The sequence below is a fragment of the Perca flavescens genome, chromosome 17 (assembly GCF_004354835.1).
Source record: "Perca flavescens isolate YP-PL-M2 chromosome 17, PFLA_1.0, whole genome shotgun sequence".
Taxonomy (NCBI): domain Eukaryota; kingdom Metazoa; phylum Chordata; class Actinopteri; order Perciformes; family Percidae; genus Perca; species Perca flavescens.
In genome coordinates this window covers 3,591,162-3,608,383 of record NC_041347.1, presented here as the reverse complement: position 1 = coordinate 3,608,383, position 17,222 = coordinate 3,591,162, and the positions used below count along the sequence as shown (strand labels likewise).

Below are 17,222 nucleotides of genomic sequence, written 5' to 3'. Positions count from 1 at the left end.
TGGCACTTGGCTTTTGCGCCATGAAATACATTTGAAAAAGTCATGACTCGGTTACTCAAGATAATCCACAAACTCGTTTGTGAGCAGTTTCAACATTTTCAACTATTTTCTTTCTACCGAACTACTCCTGCCATTTGAATCACCGCGCGGCAGGAAGCAAACTCATTGATGAGAGCACCAGCATTTGAGAGCGCGAGATGTAAACATTAATTGCGTCCTCTGTGGCTGAGCTGTAGAATTAGCTAGCTCAGGTGACCTAGCAATATCGGATAGCTATAAACTTATCTCTACAAACTAACAAGGTCGGACCCCAAGCATCTCATCCACACACACTGACATTGTGTTTAATATGGAAGGCAAGCATCCTGGGATTCATAGTGCTGCAAAAAACACTTCCCCAAATTACTGTTCACACAAACACCTTGGTTGTTATTTCCTTTCTTATGTATTGGGGAAATAAGCCCCCGGCTCAGGAAATCTCAGGAAAGCAACCTGACTGCGAAACAAGACTGGAAAGCTGAAGCAGGGCCTGTCTCAGCTCAGGGCTGCAGTGTTTCAGCATCTCTGTCCTGATGCTGTCAGGTCCACATGCTTAGCCAGATTGTAGTTTCTTACGCTATTTTCTTATTCTTTCATTGTAATTAGGTCATCAACGGTTCTGATTATTTTGCATTGTTGATTCTAGGATTGTCAATTTTTCTTGAATTTGTTTCTGAAATTTTCTTAGAGAGTTTTTCAAAATTATCTTTCCAAATGTTACGATTTTGTAGTGTCGGGCTGTCTTTTTTTTGTTTTTCCATCTCTCCCAGAACTGATTTTGATCTAGTTTCGGATCATCATATTTGTTCTTTTGTTTTATAATCAGAGGTGTGTGTTTGTGACGAGCGCAACGAGCCTGACTAACGCCTCTCAAAATCTGACGTAAATCTTTTAAATTGACCTTTGTCGATCTGAAATGAAGACTCAGATTCAGCAACTGCATGGCCTAATAGTGCACCTTTAATTATTTCTGACATTGCAGTCAGCAATGGATTTCACTTTGCATCAATGATATTCTATCATGAAATCAATATATCAGTCCAGATTGATGTATTGTTACACCCCTACTGGTTTCTCAGATTGCTTTGAAACTTGCCTACTTTGCTCTATACGTTTATTTTAATATAAAACTTGCCACTAACTGGATCTAAAAGCAGTTAAATAATTTGCTGAAGTAGGAGCTCATGTTTTGTTGTTCTGTCACTCTCCCTCTCTCTCTCTCCCTCCTTCCCTCTCTCTTTGCGGTGTGTTCAGGATGTGGTTCCAGTCCTGGTGGACTACTGCCTGCTGCTAAAGAGGACGTAAGTATATGCATTCATTGATGCACAAATGCAAACACACAACCAGTGAATAAAAACTACAGTATAAGGGTTGACTCATAGACTGGCGGGAAGTACCTGATTGTAGCTGATGGCAGTTCCAGTGTCATATACACAAACGTACAGCTGGTTTTCTGTCGTAGCCTAGTATGAATGGTTTATGGTTAATATAATAACATCCTCAATTCTTTAATATTTTTCTATTAAATATTCCCCTGGGCTTCTAATCTTTTTCAATAATGTCTGGCAGGATAGCATATACATTCTACAGTAACACTTTACTTGAAGGTATCTACATAACAGTGACATGACACAGTCATGAACACATGACACTGTCATGAACCCTAACCATAACTTGTCATGACAAAAACCGAATGACACTTACTAAAAGAAGCGTTATGTCATAAACGTTTAGGACTTGTTTATAATGTTTATGACACGTTCATGACAGTGTCATGTCACTCTTATGTAGATACCTTCAAGTATAGTGTAACCCATTCTACTATATACATTTGACCCTTTTCAACATTTTAGATGTTTAGCCTGACACATTTTACATCTTTGGAAAGGATCTTGCTAGCACGTTATTTATCTTCCCTGGTATCAGCTCACCAAAATACAACTGATTATAAGCTTTATTAGTAAAGACTACAACTCAACCTCATTTTATGAATAATGACAGGTAGGGGTGTGGTTTAACGTCAAGTGAACCACATCAGATTTTGCCCTGACCCATGTTCAATTGACAACTTTTACACCGACCTAAACAGGTCTCGGTCCACTTCCAGGTGGACTTTGATGCTGTAAAATTCTATTGTAGCATTGGGAAACCAGGAGTCCGTTGGGAAAAACGTACAACAATTCCGACACCAGAGAGAGGATACTAGAGGACAGGGAAGCCCGTCTACTAACCAATCAATCACAAGTATCGGGGGATGCGGCTCACGTATGTGATGATGGCAGGGCGTAGCTATGTCATGTATAGTTCTTTAGTGCGCTTGCAATACTGTAGGGTGAAACCAAAACTAACCGGATCAAATGTATACAACAAAAACACGAGGACCTTGGTTGGGACTTTCAGATGTGAAGAGGCATTTATCATTATCATAATAAGGTATTTCCTTGTTAGGTCTTTGTGACACCAGAGAACATAATAAAAAAGTGTGAAGAAAAACAGAACAGAAGTAAAATGCTTATTTTTCGTGTGTGTGTGTGTGTGGGGGGGTGTTCACAGCGACCTGATGTTCAACCAGCTGTATTCTCGGCTGGTGGAGAACATGGTAGCTAAGGGTGTCTTTCTAGAGTCACTGGAGTCATACATTGTTGCGGACCGCCTCGGTCACCTCACCACGCCCATCATGAAGGACCTCCTGGCCCATTACCATGGCAATGGCATGATGGACAGCCTGGAGAGATGCATTGTCCATCTGGATGTAACCAGCCTGGACATACAGCAGGTGTGTGTGCGTGTCTGTTTTGTCTGTGGACATTAAGGACTATGTGGAGAGTAAATCATGCCATTTCCACTGGTTTCCCTTTCGTGTGTGTGTGTGTGTGTGTGTGTGTGTGTGTGTGTGTGTGTGTGTGTGTGTGTGTGTGTGTGTGTGTGTGTGTGTGTGTGTGTGTGTGTGTGTGTGTGTGTGTGTGTGTGTGTGTGTGTGTGTGTGTGTGTGTGTGTGTGTGTGTGTGTGTGTGTGTTTTCAAGGTGGTTCAAGTGTGTTGGGAGAACCAACTCTATGATGCAATGATCTACGTTTTCAACAGTAGTATGAATGACTACATTACACCGATGGAGGTAAGAGCTTCACCAAAAGGTTGTTTCATCATGTCAGAGTTGATGCAAATCTTTTACTAAATTATGTGTCTTAATCAATAGGATTAGTTTGATTTCAGTTGGACTTAAATGGCAATATGTAAACAAAGTACAAAGCATTTGAACTACAGTAAAAGCCTCCCCTCGGTGAGATTAGGGCTGGGCGATATGGAAATACCTTGATATCGATACCGCAACGATATTATAGTGTTGACTATTGGTGCTTTCACACAATATTTACACAATGAGATTTTTGATAAATAATCATCAGTAATGTGGATATAATTACTAAGTGGGAAAAGGCAAATAATAGAACAGTTACAACAGTCTAGTAAGTTCAGAAAATGACATCACTTTACTGTAATGTAGCCTTTAAAACCAGGAAAAGACAATTTATGCAATATTACGATATTCAAAATCTAAGACAATATCTAGTCTCATATCACGATATCGATATAATATCAATATATTGCTCAGCTCTAGCTGAGATAATATAATAATAAGTTTATTTGATATAGCACTTTTACAGACAAAGTCACAAAGTGCTTTACATGATAATGTTGTTAAAATAAGACCCATAACAGTAAATTGAGCAAGAAAACAAGACCTAAAATTAAACAAGTCAGTCTTAAGCTTCTTTTTAAAAGCATAAACAGAGACCACAGAATAAGCTGTTTGGGGCTCCTATTTGTGGTGCAAAGGTTGATGCTATGATCTTAATGAGTTGAAGTGGTTTGATCTGAGTTTTCGAAACATTTTTCTTAAATTGTGCTTTCTTACAGGGATAATGCATTAATACTTCCCCACTAAAAATTATCCTATTTAATATTTACTCTCTTTAATTATATTTATTATTGTGTGTGTCTTTTACTTTTCCTCTTATCCCTTGCTGCTGCAACAGTGTGAATTTCCCCATTGTGGGATTAATAAAGGATTTTGAATCTTGAATATACTGTATATATATTACTTACTCTGTGTTGTCTTAAATTGTGTTTTTGTCGCATGCGTGAACAGATAATCGAAAAACTAAGAAAGTCTTGATGGATTGCAAAACTACATAAAAAATGTTTACAACTCTCACACAACTCGTGCAGTATAAGTCTCGATTATCGAATTGTATGCTCAGTACTTCCCAAACACATGTTGTAGGTTAAACACAGCAATTATTATGTACACCTCAGAAAAAATACTGAGGCCCAGACCTCGGGGACAATTCACATATTGTGTTCGTTTATTTGTAATGAAGAATCTGTTTTTAGTCATTCATGTTTTCAATGTATACATTTTTGTCAACTAATAAATCCTTTTAATAGGAACTGTACATCAGAGCCTGAGCAAGAATTGATAACATTCTTCTTTATTTATACTTTGTGTTTATATTTCAGAAACTCTTTGCAGTGATTGGCCCACCACTTAGAGCTGGGAGGGGCCTAACAGGTAAGGCTGGAAACCGCACACCCCAGAGTTCATAGCACCAACCATTTTAATTATCTCAATAGTTTTTTTAAGTTTTAAAGGCACATTTTCAGTCTTTAACTATTCTCCTTTTCTTCCTGGGCAGATGAGGAAGTGGTGATGGGAAACAAACTTCTGGTGTACATAAGGTAAGTTCACACAGATCAGTTAGTTTAAAGTTTATTAGTCCGTGGCATACATTATAGCCAAGTTTGGAAGGAGCCAGCACCTCTGTTCAACTGTTGATAGTTAAGAACTTTACTTAAACAGCAGATTTGGTGATATCACAAACACTTTTGTCAAATGCCTTTCCTCTTATGGCTTTCGTGATAGTGTGAAGAATGTTCATTGAAACTGGTCTGCTGTTTGATAAAAACGGTTCCACAGCTTGTATGGAGAGCAGAGGTGTGACAGATGGTCAGAGCATAACATTTGACCTAAAAAGATTGGAAGTGGACTAGGCTTTATATAGCTTGTATGATGGTTAGACATTCTGCAGGGCCAACCTTTTTTGAGTTGACAGAAAGCAAGATGAGCACAATCAGCTCTTTCTCCACGAAGGGAGAGTCAACAATACGGCAATTAGCAGTCGAATCAGGCAACCTTAGATAACATTTTGTACATATTTTCTTGCCTTTTGTTTTAGTATGTGTGGCATTTGGTGTGGCTTCATTGTTGCTTTTACGCTTACCTGGCAGTCCTTTCAACTTGTCCATGTATTCCTATAAGTGCAGCAGGACTATGCATTGTTAGTATATTTATATTAAGTGGTTCTCAAATTGGGGCTAAGCTTCATACAGTATACAGGGTTATGGAATACATTCATGAAAGAGCACCTGTGTTAAAGTCCTGAACTCTGTTAATACTGTGTGTGTCTGTGTGTCTGTGTGTAGCTGCTGTCTTGCAGGAAGGGCATATCCACTAGGAGACATCCCTGAAGACCTTGTGGTTCAAGTCAAGAACCAGGTATGTATGTAGCTACTATTTGTTTGGCAGACATTAGGCCAGAGGATGTTCGTACATGCATTCACCCCTGTACTTCCTGCAAGGGTCTGCAAAATATATTAGGACACTTAACTGATGGTAATGGTTAAAATGGCAAAGGTTCATTAGGGTCAGCATTGAAGTGGGGCAGCATTGAGGCTTTAACACAGCTGTTGTCATCTGAAGAAATGTGGCTGTAGTCATTACAAGCAAGCATTTATAATATACTAGTGGGCTTATGTGGTGTGTGTGTGTCTGTGTGATTTGTGCCAGGTGTTTGAATTCCTTATTCGTCTTCATTCAGCCGATTCGTTAGAGGAGGAGGAGGTTTTCCCGTTTATTCGTACACTCCTCCACTTTGATACCCGGGAGTTCCTTAATGTCCTCGCCATGGTGAGATTTCTTCATATAATTTTAACTCTTGTCATGCTGATTAAATGTGTGTTTAGCATGTTGAAAGACTGGATGACTGTATCTTAAATATCTTACAGTACGTATGCTTATGTTTATGGTAGGTTTATTTATTTTGAATAGTCACATAATCCAGAGAAATATTGAGTTATTCCTTCTCTAATTTTCATTCAATCAGCTTTGAATTACTTAGTCTATATTGACGATGTTTCATTTACATGGCATAGTTCCAGTGCCGCCGGAAGTTCTGCCGGATTCCCCTCATTTTCGGCCGGATGTACATCACCTTCCGCTTTCTGTGTGTTGGCATTCTAAACTCAGATTGATCGATTTATGAGGACTATAATGAACTGCTCCTCAGATCTCTGCAGGGTAAATCCAGACACCTAGGTGGACTATCTGTTGAATCTGAGTTTTCTTTTTAACCACTGTTTGCAAACAACTTGTCCCTGCACATTCACTCGCAACTGACTGAGACTTAAACTAAACTGAGAAATGAACTGATTGTTTCAGGAAGCGATTCAGTTCAGTTCCTTTACCCAAAAGATTTGACCTTTAAACTCATTTTTCGCCAACCATACAACACTATTATAAGTCTTGTTTTGGTAGATTCCACTCCCCCAATTTCAGGTTGTGTTTTCACTTTCCTTCTTAGAGAAATTGAACTGTTACCTTTGAAAGGTAAGATTTGCTTTTGCTTTTTTTCTGTCATTTAAGATTTGGTTCTGACTTTATTCTAGACGTTTGAAGACTTTAAGAATGATAAGCAGGCCCTTGAGTACCAGCAGAGGATAGTGGACATCCTTCTTCAGGTAAAATCACAAAAAAACACTAAGGTCTATATAAAAGCTTCCAAAGAGCACCATATCATGGGACCTTTAAACCTTCACTTGGTTGTTGCTTTCTGTTATGGGAAAAAACTGGTGCTAAACACAAAATACAGTGACATCATCTCATGTAGCTAGAGTATTAAAGTTTTTGTTTATCTTTATTACACAATATACCTGTATTTTTGAATACCCAACAAACACACTAGGAAAGCATTTAGTTTACTTTAAATGATGGTTCTATTAATATCATGAAATACTACAAAAGTTATTATTTTTCTTTGCCTAATAATTGTGTCTTTCTGGTTACCTAGGTGATGGTGGACAACCCAGACTTCACTCCATCCCAGGTGGGCGGGCTCTTCACCTTTTTGGCTCGCCAGTTGGCCAAGCCAGACAACACACTTTTTGTGAACAGGAAGCTCTTTGATCAGGTAACCAATCAGATCCCCTGAATACCCCAAATATTTCATTATAGATCATATCATGCTGATACTTTCATTCACTGGTATAGGCTGTACAGGCAAACGCTAAAGGCGCAGGGTACTGTATGGGTGCATAAGGGACTGGAAAATAAGTAAATGAATACATAAAAATGAATTTAAAAAACAATGCTTTTGTATGTTTAGATAGCGGGGGCAAAAGCGTCGCCATGCTGTTCACATGTGTTGGCACCTGTTCAGATATGTTCAGACTTGTTCTGACCATCTCTTATAGCAGTAGTTGGCGGAGGCACACACACAGACCTCTCTGCACTTACAAAGTTTTCAGCTCTTTACCGCAGCTGACAAATCGTTAGCTAGTAGCAGGGTAACTCCAGTCTTAGGTAAGGACTACTACTCTTACCTTTACCACTCCATCTACAAGAGGGTTTTTTAAATGCACCTTATACGATGGGGCTGACTTAAAGGATGGGATAGCCTCCTCACTTTTAGTATCAATTACTCCCTGGACAACTGATTGCCTCCCTCATAAGTTTAAGAAATAATACGTGGGGTTTTAATTACACAACTTACTCTGGTAAGGTCATTGCCATATACCACCCCATCTGGAGATACCCAGCCGTCGGAGATAAAGGCTTTAAATTCTTCAGGTACCTCCGTTTTTCCAGGCATGCCGGAAGCTTTGCACTCTGCTGGAGTGATTTCCTTTTCCAGTATCTCTGAGTTGGAACCAACATGAAGAACATTACCATGACCTGGTGTCAGAGTAGACACTATCGCCATCTCATAACTGACTGGAGGTTATATTTTCTGAAAATGTATTTGACAGGATCTAGGATCATATCCAAATCAGCACATGCATTGTGCTTGTAATTGATGAAAGTGGGTATTTATAGTATGTAATACAAACAAATCCAAATCCATTAACTCCTTAAACTCCTAAAACTCCTAAAGGATTAATTCAACTGGTAGCAACTTTTATTCTCAACTTTGGTAGTCTAGAGGTTAAAGGTGCCCTGCCATACAAAACCATTTTTGTTTTTGTGAGGTCCATATGTGTTTGTGTTATGACGTGAATGTGAAAATGAACTGCTACCTCCTCTGTCAGCTCTAGCCACTGAAAAGAAATAAGCAGAGAAATCAGGCCAATTACAAAAGCTGGTCAGTCTGACATCATATTGCCTGAGCTCATTACTATTCATGAACTCGCCCAGTAGGGCTGGGTAAAGGATTCTGACAGCCAGGCTCTCATTGGCTAGCTGTTAGCCAATCAGATTCAAACAGCTTAGCTTGTTGAATATTGATGAGAACTGGCAGAAATTGAGCTGAGTCTTCCTGTAGGCTTTCTATACCACGCTAGAATGGCTTGAAACAAGGTAATCAAGGCATTTTTTCCCAAAAAAAATGTTACAGAGTCCATTGTAGAACTTCAGACATCACCACAAAGTAATGAACCAAGTATGGCACCAAACAAATTTCTGAGGTTTGAGTCCCGTTTGGGAACTTTTGTTGAGAGGCAAGATGAGATACTGTTGTCTCTTCTGTCGACTTCATGGTAAAGGCATAAAAGCACAATAATTCATACTGATAAGTTTTATTTAAGTAATTCGCAGAGTAATATTCCATTGAAGACTGCTGCTGTTGTATGTCATCTTCCTGTTTCTCTCCACTCCACTGTTCCACTGTCCACACAACTATTGAAGATGTGGGCCTGTTAGAGGCTGTGACACTCATAGCTGATCACATCCCCACTGACACTGTTAGTCAGTGATAATCCGGAAATGAATACAACAACTAAAATATACTATCAAGACAAGAGCTGCACATGAGACGCTCCAGATATGGATCTGGTGGACACACACATGCCTGCTAGAATGGCAGCAAATCATCTATGGCAGACAAGATGGTACCAACACAACAATATACTGCTGGATTGCCATTGGCACACCTCTATTGCACCTTCTCTCCCGCTGCAGCATGAGGTGGTCACCAGGATACCAAACTCATCTTGCCTCTCAAGCTAAAAAACAATAACTGCAACCCTCCTACGAGCTAAGACTGACACTCAACATGTCGGTGGAAATCTAAACAAAGCATTACAAAGCAGTAATGAGAGGAACAAAAGGCTCTTCTGATATTGTTTCGCAGCGATTATGTTCTAAAACACAAATAAACACGCCTTCGCGGGAAGGTGCCACATTGTTTATGCATGTTTATGAGTGAATTCAGAGCTTCATCCTGACTTTTGCGTCAATATGAGGCGATGACAAGCAAAGAGGCTGTTGGGAATGACAACAGGCTGCACACCCTGCGTGCTATTATTGGCTGGAGGTTAAACACCCACGTGGGGCTTTGCCCATAGATGTCACGCACACAGGAAAATAAAAATAAAAACCTGTCTTTGCAGGTTCTGGAGTTCCTGTGTTGCCCAGACGATGAATCCCGACACACTGAGAGGCAGCAGGTTGGTGAAGAAAACACATAGCATTTCCTTACTCTCTCTCTCTCTCTCTCTCTCTCTCTCTCTCTCTCTCTCTCTCTCTCTCTTTTTTTTATATATATATATATATATATATATATATATATATATATATATATATATATATATATATATATATACACACTATGTATACACTTTATGGTGCATTCATGTGCACCTTGTTAAACTAATCATACTAACTAACTAATAACTAACTAAGTAATAATCGATAATTTTGAGAAACCCAAACTGTTGTTACAAAGTACCCTTCTGTCATCTAGTGCCTCTTATTGCTGCATTGTCGTCCCGGTTTAAATCGAAAATGTTATCGAATTGTGTACGTATGTATGTATGTATGTGTGTATATATATATATATATATATATATATATATATATATATATATAAAAACGCTGACACAAGTCTGGGATTTGCTAGATAATGCCATCATTTCATGTGACTGGTCTTTATTGTGACTGGTTTGTAGGTTCTGCTGGAGCTGCTGCAGGTCGGCGGTGTGGTCCAGTTTAATGAAGAAAGACTGTTGGCTTTGGCAGAGAACGCTAAGTTGTGAGTAGCTGACCAAAGACTGAAACCAAAGACATTTGCAAAATCGTATCAAGTAATTTTAGCATCTTCTACCTTTTCATATTTTCCATGCATTTTATTTTAAAAAGTTCTATATTTTGTAACTTTTTTGGGTTATGAGCTTACATTCTTGGTCCAGGTTTTGCTAAATGTAGTTCACATTTTCCCCTGATGGTGCTTCACTAAAGCGAAAAGAGCCTCTTTAGCCTCTGCATGTTCCACTTTCATCACCAGCTGCTCTCTAACTGTGTGTGTTGCCTGTGTGATGCTGGGCAGGCTGTGTACAGTAGGTCTGAGCTATCTCGCTGAAAACAGCGGTCTGTTGATGTGGTAAACAGAGTTGAGTTTATGAGAACGCTGGGACTGAACCAAACTGTAAATTTGGGAAGTGCTCAGTTATAGTCCTTTTGAGCAATGGTTAATTTAAATATTGACGTCCCAATGCGGTATTTTGTGAGACAATCTTATTCAAAGTATCAGTAAGTTGGTGCTCAGTGTCACAATGCTGCATTTAAAAAATGTCATCTAGAAATTTAATAATAATAATTTATACAAGTTACTATTTTTTAGTCTTATTCTTATTTTAATGTTATGTGGCCTCAAATACATATCTTTGTGTCTCCCTGTCTGGTCCTCCAGCTACCAAATCTGTGAATTTCTTTATGAGAAGAAACATCTGTATGACAGGATCATTGACTGCTACCTGAGAGACCCCCTCAGAAAGGTAACATACATTTCAGATTCATCAAACTATACATGCATTTGGTTGATATGTGGTAGATTTGAATGTGAGCATTTACATTATTTTTGTTATTGGGTTATGATTGGCAAGCTTACCATAAAAAGGGCTAGACATCTGGTGACATTGTATCCCATCTCAGGTGTAACAGTCTGGCTGTGTTTTCTTTATCTTTTGATTGTCGAACAATGTAGAAGACCTTTGTTATTGTGTCCTGTTTACTATTGTAATGTAATTTGTGGATTCATATAAAGCACTTAATGCGTATGTGTGTCAGGGGGAAATCTTCAGCTACATCCACAATCTGATGTCCATGCCTGGCTACAGCACTGAGGAGAAACAGATGGTCAAGGACAAAGGACTGCAACACATACAGGTCAGAACATACTCCGACAAACACATAAATATGATTATCTCTTAAATTCTAGGCAGGTCACGATGGTATCCGGCTAAGCAAGGTAGAAAGGGGGTCGATGTTTTCCAGCGCTTCCTGGGGGATCCCAAGGTACCCCAGGGTAGATGAGATATGTAGTCAAGCATGTTCAAGATCCAGAAGGGATCCAGATTAGATTCCTGAACCTATAAACTACTAGGGGTTAATACGTTTTTTTTTTTTATCCATCCGTCTTTGTCTACTTATCCGGGGTCGGGTCGCGGGGGCAGCAGCTCCGAACCACATTGACAAGCTCTGACTGGGGGATCCTGATGTGTTCCCAGGCCAGTGTGGACATATATTGAGGCCTCCTCCCAGCCGGACTTGCCTGGGAGACCCTCCCTAGGTAGGCGCCCAGGGAGCATCCTTACCGGATGCTGAACCAGCTCTGCTGGCTAATATCGACTCAAAGGAGCAGCAGCTCTACTCAGAGTTCCTCAGGGATGACTGAGCTTCTCACCCTATCTCTAAGGGAGACGCCAGCCACCCTCTTGAGAAAACTCATTCTGGCCGCTTGTACCTGTGATCTAGTTCTTTTGGTCATGACCCAGCTTTCGTAACCATAGGTGAGGGTAGAAACAGCTCAGCTCCCTTTTTGTCACAACGGTGCAGTAAAGCAAATGCAATACCACCCCCGCTGCACACATCAGCATCTTTTAAAGAGCAAAACCTTTACTCTCAGCAGACAGGGAGACGTAAAGTTTGCCAGTCTAGATGGAGGAGATAGCACACAACACAGCCTCACAATCTTGATTTGGCTGTGTCAGCTTTTATTTGTTTTGTGAACTTCTGTGCAGTGATCTACTTTTTATATTCGCATCAATAAATATTAGGAAGACATCTCTAGCTAACAATATGTCTCTAAGTAATTGTGTTGACATACAAACCCTCTAACATATCTTCACAGGAGCTTGTGACCCTTGACCCCAGCAAGTCAGCTGACCTAGTGGTGTTTCACTATGCTAAAGAGGTGCAGCAAATCATCTCTGAGCTTCAGGTAAGGTTAAAATAAATAAGATGTTATTATAATGTCTTTATCTGGTAATATTTGTGTTGAAAGTCTACCTGCATGGACTATAATCTACAAGCTATTACAGAAATACAAACAACTAATTTCTGCACTAAAACTGTAGAAGATCATTTTTTACTTTTACTAGAACTAATATCATGATGATGTCACAGAGTTCTTTAAACCATGACTAAAAAGGAAAGAAAGCTTTTCAGTGTGAAATGTAATTAGCTGAACGCTGCTCGAGGAAGAGCATCAAGCCTTTAAAGGTATCAAAACATGAGTAGTTTCTATCCAATCCTTGTCTTGTGTTCTGTATTCCTCTCGCTACCTGCACTGTGTACACAAAATGAGCACATTGAATTTCACACTTGAATTTCACACTTTTACATTGAGCAGCTATCATCCATGTGTTCCTGCTGACCTGTTTGGAAAGCTAACTTTTTGGTTTTTGGTTTTCATAACAATCCAAACTGAGTTGAAGTTACCAGTACTGCAATGCATTTTAAAATAATACAAAAAGCACAAGCTATGTAATCCATATGAAAACCATTGGCATTTTTACAGACTATACAGTAACACTGAGGACCGACAATCTTGCTTATTCAAAAGAGCATGAAATCAGCTGGTGTTTAGGTGGTGTGATCAACCATACCTGTACCTGCTGTGCTGCAGCTGCAGTTGTAATGTTGCCAAATAATGTAACATCTGTCTCCTCATTTCCACCTCAAGATGCTTCCCCCTGAAGATCGTGACTGTCGTTGGTCTCATCTTCATATTTGAACTAGCTGCAAGTTTGTTTTTAACTAGACCCGTCCATTTTGTACTCTTCCACAAAGGGTCCCACATTACTTTCCACTGGTTAACTGGCAGGAGGCTTTTATTGTGAAGAACTTTTTAGAAATGCAATGTGTTTGCATAGTTATAATAGCAGTTACATGAGGTAGGTGTGTTTGGAACCCTCCCAGCATTCACTGTGGCAATATCATTTTATGTGTGTTCCTGTGTTGTGACTGGTGTCATTTTCTTCAATGTTTCAACACTGTTAAACTGAAAATCAGCTTTTATTGCATTACAAATTTCCAGCAGTGAATTCTTCAGTTAATAAATTGATAAAGGTTTAGTGTTCAATGTCAAAATGGTCAGTGTATGTTTTAATGTCAAATTAAATGTTATATGATCTGGCCCCATTGGTCTTTATACAGTCCAAATCGTTTAGTTGAGTTAATCAACATAGATCAAATTTTGATAGTGAAACGAGTCATTTTACAGAGGTTATAGACATATACTTTTTTGGGCCAAAGGGTATCACGTGATGGTCCGGGAATTACAGTTCCACTGCTTTGGATTTTGATTGATTAAGTCCAGCGCACTTCTTGAGGGGCTGGTTGACATGGGTTAATATTTTCCACTGAATCAATCTCTTTTTTTTCTGTCACTCTCTTTATCTCTCCCTCTCTCTTTCTCTGTATTTCTATCTTTTTAGGATGACCAGCTACTTTTCAAGTTCCTCAACTGCCTCCTGGAGCCACGGTATGGTGTGCGTCCTGCTCAAGTGATAACTCTGCTACCTCAATCCTGCATTTCTTCTTAATTTGCCTCCTCTTCTCCCTCTTTGTCTCCACCTTTTCTTCCTTTAACGTCTCATCTGCTCTTTTCTTCAGGGAAGGCCATCATTCAGGGACCAACCTGCCTCTGGAACGTGACCTCCATGAGCTTCTGCTTGGCTTACTGTGCCGCTTTGCCCCCCAGCAGCTCCTGAGCTTCCTGCAGACCTCCCAGCACTACAGACTGGAGGAGGCCATACAAGTACTATCTACTATACTTAAAATATATTTTGCATGCGTTTGTGTACAAGAGTTAAATACCTGCACTGAGTTCACGTTGCAGCAACAGCATGAGTAGTTTTCCATATGACAGTAGTGATGCAGTAAGTAAGTAAGTAAAGTTCATTTATATAGCACTTATCACAGACAGAGTCACAAAATGCTTCACAGGCCAAATAAATACATACATCAAATAAGATCAATAGTCAGAAAAAGCACAATAAATCATAGTGAAACACAAATGCCTGACTAAAAAGATGCGTCTTGAGCAGTTTTTTTATTTTTATTTTTATTTCAACAGATAAAAGGCCCACAAAACACACTAAACACACTAAACCAGTACCTCCCAAACTTTTTGTGCAGGGCCCCCCTTTTGTGGATATAAATATTTTCAATATTTCTTCAGTTGATGGCACCATCGCAACACTAGGATGTATTTAGTCTCGCTTTGCCAGACTTTCCTCCAAAGCGCACTGAAGGAGAGTCTGGCTACTCCACATAGCATTCGGGGATGGGAGGAAAACGTGCTCTGGTTTATTGGCATTTCTTTAAACCAATCAGAATTGTCACGCGCTGCAAAATAGTCGTGCGAGAGAAAACTCAGATAGTTTAGCTAGCTGTTTCAATTTACCATGCAGAGATCTGAGAAGCAGTCAACAATAGTCTTCATAAATCCACCAAATTTAAAAATCCAACACAAAGAAAGCGGAAGGAAACGGAAAATGCATACATCCGGCGGAATTTCCTGCAGCACTGGAGCAATACTGGAAGTGGAATGCAAAGGATATAGACTAGGATGTATTAGTGATGCGTATTGTTCCTTAATTATATATGTAGTGTGTGCACAATGCGCATACACTTCTCTCTACACGCAGCATTTCCCATTTTGATAAACTCGACTGATATTAGAGAATACCCTCACTGACGATTTTAGAAAATGATAAGAATATTTATTAAATATTATAGTTACGTTACAAATTACATACAAGGTATAAAATGATAGGAGTTCATGAGGTCACTTAATCTACCTGAAACGTTTGAAGTCACAATCAGGATAATACAGGAATATTATAATAAAGCTGAAATTATAAGATTGTTTCAGTAGGTTTCTATAGCGTTACTCACCACATACTGCTTTCACTTTTATGCAGTCCTGCTGAATAATAGAACACATCCGCTGCTCCCTGCATGCCTTCAATATATTTGTTCAGATCGTACAATTTTACAGTTAGACTGATGGACGTCAGTGATGAAGTGGAATGTTGCAGATCCATTTAAACTGAAGGGGTTCATGATATCACTAGCTGAGATGGCTGATAGGGGTACAACTATTTTCATTTAGTTGCACCTTAGTCTTGCATTGCAAGACCTATCTCCACAGCATTGTGGAGTAAGGTCTGGCTACATTACACATACCTTACATTCCAGGATATGAGAAAAAAACTGTCTGGGTTGTTTGCTTTTCTTTAACTGCAACACAAAGAGAGCGAAAGGTAAGGGACAACACGTCAGATATCAGGCAATTATCCTGGAAATGAAGTTCCGTTGATCCAGACTAGCTACACTATTAGGAAGTAAACATTCAATCACATAATTAAATGGCCAACAGGTAAATAAAACAAATGTCACAATAGCATTAAAATATTTTTATATTAAAGGATGTAATGATATAATGAAAATGTAGGGAACTGCATCATACTGCGAACAGTAATTTTTTTATTACCAGATGGGGACTGCTTACATGCACCTGTGAGTCTGAAAGCATGTCTCTCTCTCTCTCTCTCTCTCTCTCTCTCTAGATAACACAGAAGCACCACCACAATGAGGCTACAGCCTATCTGCTGGAGAAGAAGGGAGATGTTCATGGAGCTTTTACTGTCTTGTTAGAGGTAGCTACAAAATACCTACAGAGTAATAAATCCTTAGATTTTCTAATTAACTAATTATTCATAATTTACCAATTTGACACATCAATACAAGGGCTTTAAAGTAGTAGTGGCTAGTAAACAGTGCCAAGAAATACTCAGTGAACCACAGTGTTTTTGTCTATAATCAGACCACATTTTATGGATGAATTATGCAGTGGAACTGACTGTGACAGAGTGGGTCTATATTTTATTATTATATTATATATCACAAGTCTAGAATACATCCATGAACGGGAATGGATGGCTAGCAGAAACAAAGCTCCTTGAGCAGAAACGGATAAAGAAAAGGGTCCTTTGTATGGCAAGTTGAGTTTCAAATCCCTTCCAAATGGTTCTCTCGACAAGACTAAAGTTATTTGCATGTGCTGTCGATGTGAACTAAATTACCACCAGAGTATGTCCTGTTTCAAATACCAATTGAGCATTACAAACCTAAAAAAATATCCCTTTTAAATTACATTTTGATCAGATAAAAAAATGTGATTAATTTGTGATTAATCGCCATTTAACTAGGACACTCGCGCAATTTAAAAATGTAATTAATTGAAAGTCCTAATAAATATATATTGGTTTGCATATGGTGTTGTGGAGTAGGAGCATACATTCATATAAAATGATAATACTCTAGTACTAGAACAACTGTACTTAAACCGAGCAAGTACATGTACTTACTTTCACCTCTGTTGTTCAATGTAGCTGTTATTGTCACTAAAGAACTTTAATACTCCCTCTGAAGACATTGAAGGAAAAACTAAATCTCCTCACTGCTGAGGGTGACAGAGGAGTTGAAGGAGATGGAAGACCAAATATAGAGGCGAGTGACAGTGAATCAACACTGACGAGAGTAACGGATTCACTGAATGACATCATTGCCTTGTGTCATCGAAGCTCTGACAACCTATACCAGCAACAAAGAGAGGTACAGTGCAC

General features: G+C 39.1%; 1 protein-coding gene across 2 annotated transcripts in view; it reads left to right on the top strand.

Moving 5' to 3' along the window:
- vps8 (VPS8 subunit of CORVET complex) overlaps positions 1-17,222 on the top strand; it is a 61,398-nt gene that overhangs the window by 31,644 nt on the left and 12,532 nt on the right. For both annotated transcript variants that reach the window (XM_028604253.1, XM_028604254.1), the window contains exons 20-37: positions 1,294-1,340; positions 2,593-2,815; positions 3,064-3,153; positions 4,557-4,608; positions 4,733-4,775; positions 5,520-5,592; positions 5,884-6,003; positions 6,762-6,833; positions 7,163-7,282; positions 9,699-9,755; positions 10,257-10,339; positions 10,997-11,081; positions 11,374-11,472; positions 12,437-12,526; positions 14,025-14,071; positions 14,203-14,347; positions 16,164-16,253; positions 17,029-17,211. In XM_028604253.1, the coding sequence (XP_028460054.1) occupies positions 1,294-1,340; positions 2,593-2,815; positions 3,064-3,153; positions 4,557-4,608; positions 4,733-4,775; positions 5,520-5,592; positions 5,884-6,003; positions 6,762-6,833; positions 7,163-7,282; positions 9,699-9,755; positions 10,257-10,339; positions 10,997-11,081; positions 11,374-11,472; positions 12,437-12,526; positions 14,025-14,071; positions 14,203-14,347; positions 16,164-16,253; positions 17,029-17,211 (1,719 nt within the window). The remainder of the gene's footprint in view (positions 1-1,293; positions 1,341-2,592; positions 2,816-3,063; positions 3,154-4,556; positions 4,609-4,732; positions 4,776-5,519; positions 5,593-5,883; positions 6,004-6,761; positions 6,834-7,162; positions 7,283-9,698; positions 9,756-10,256; positions 10,340-10,996; positions 11,082-11,373; positions 11,473-12,436; positions 12,527-14,024; positions 14,072-14,202; positions 14,348-16,163; positions 16,254-17,028; positions 17,212-17,222) is intronic.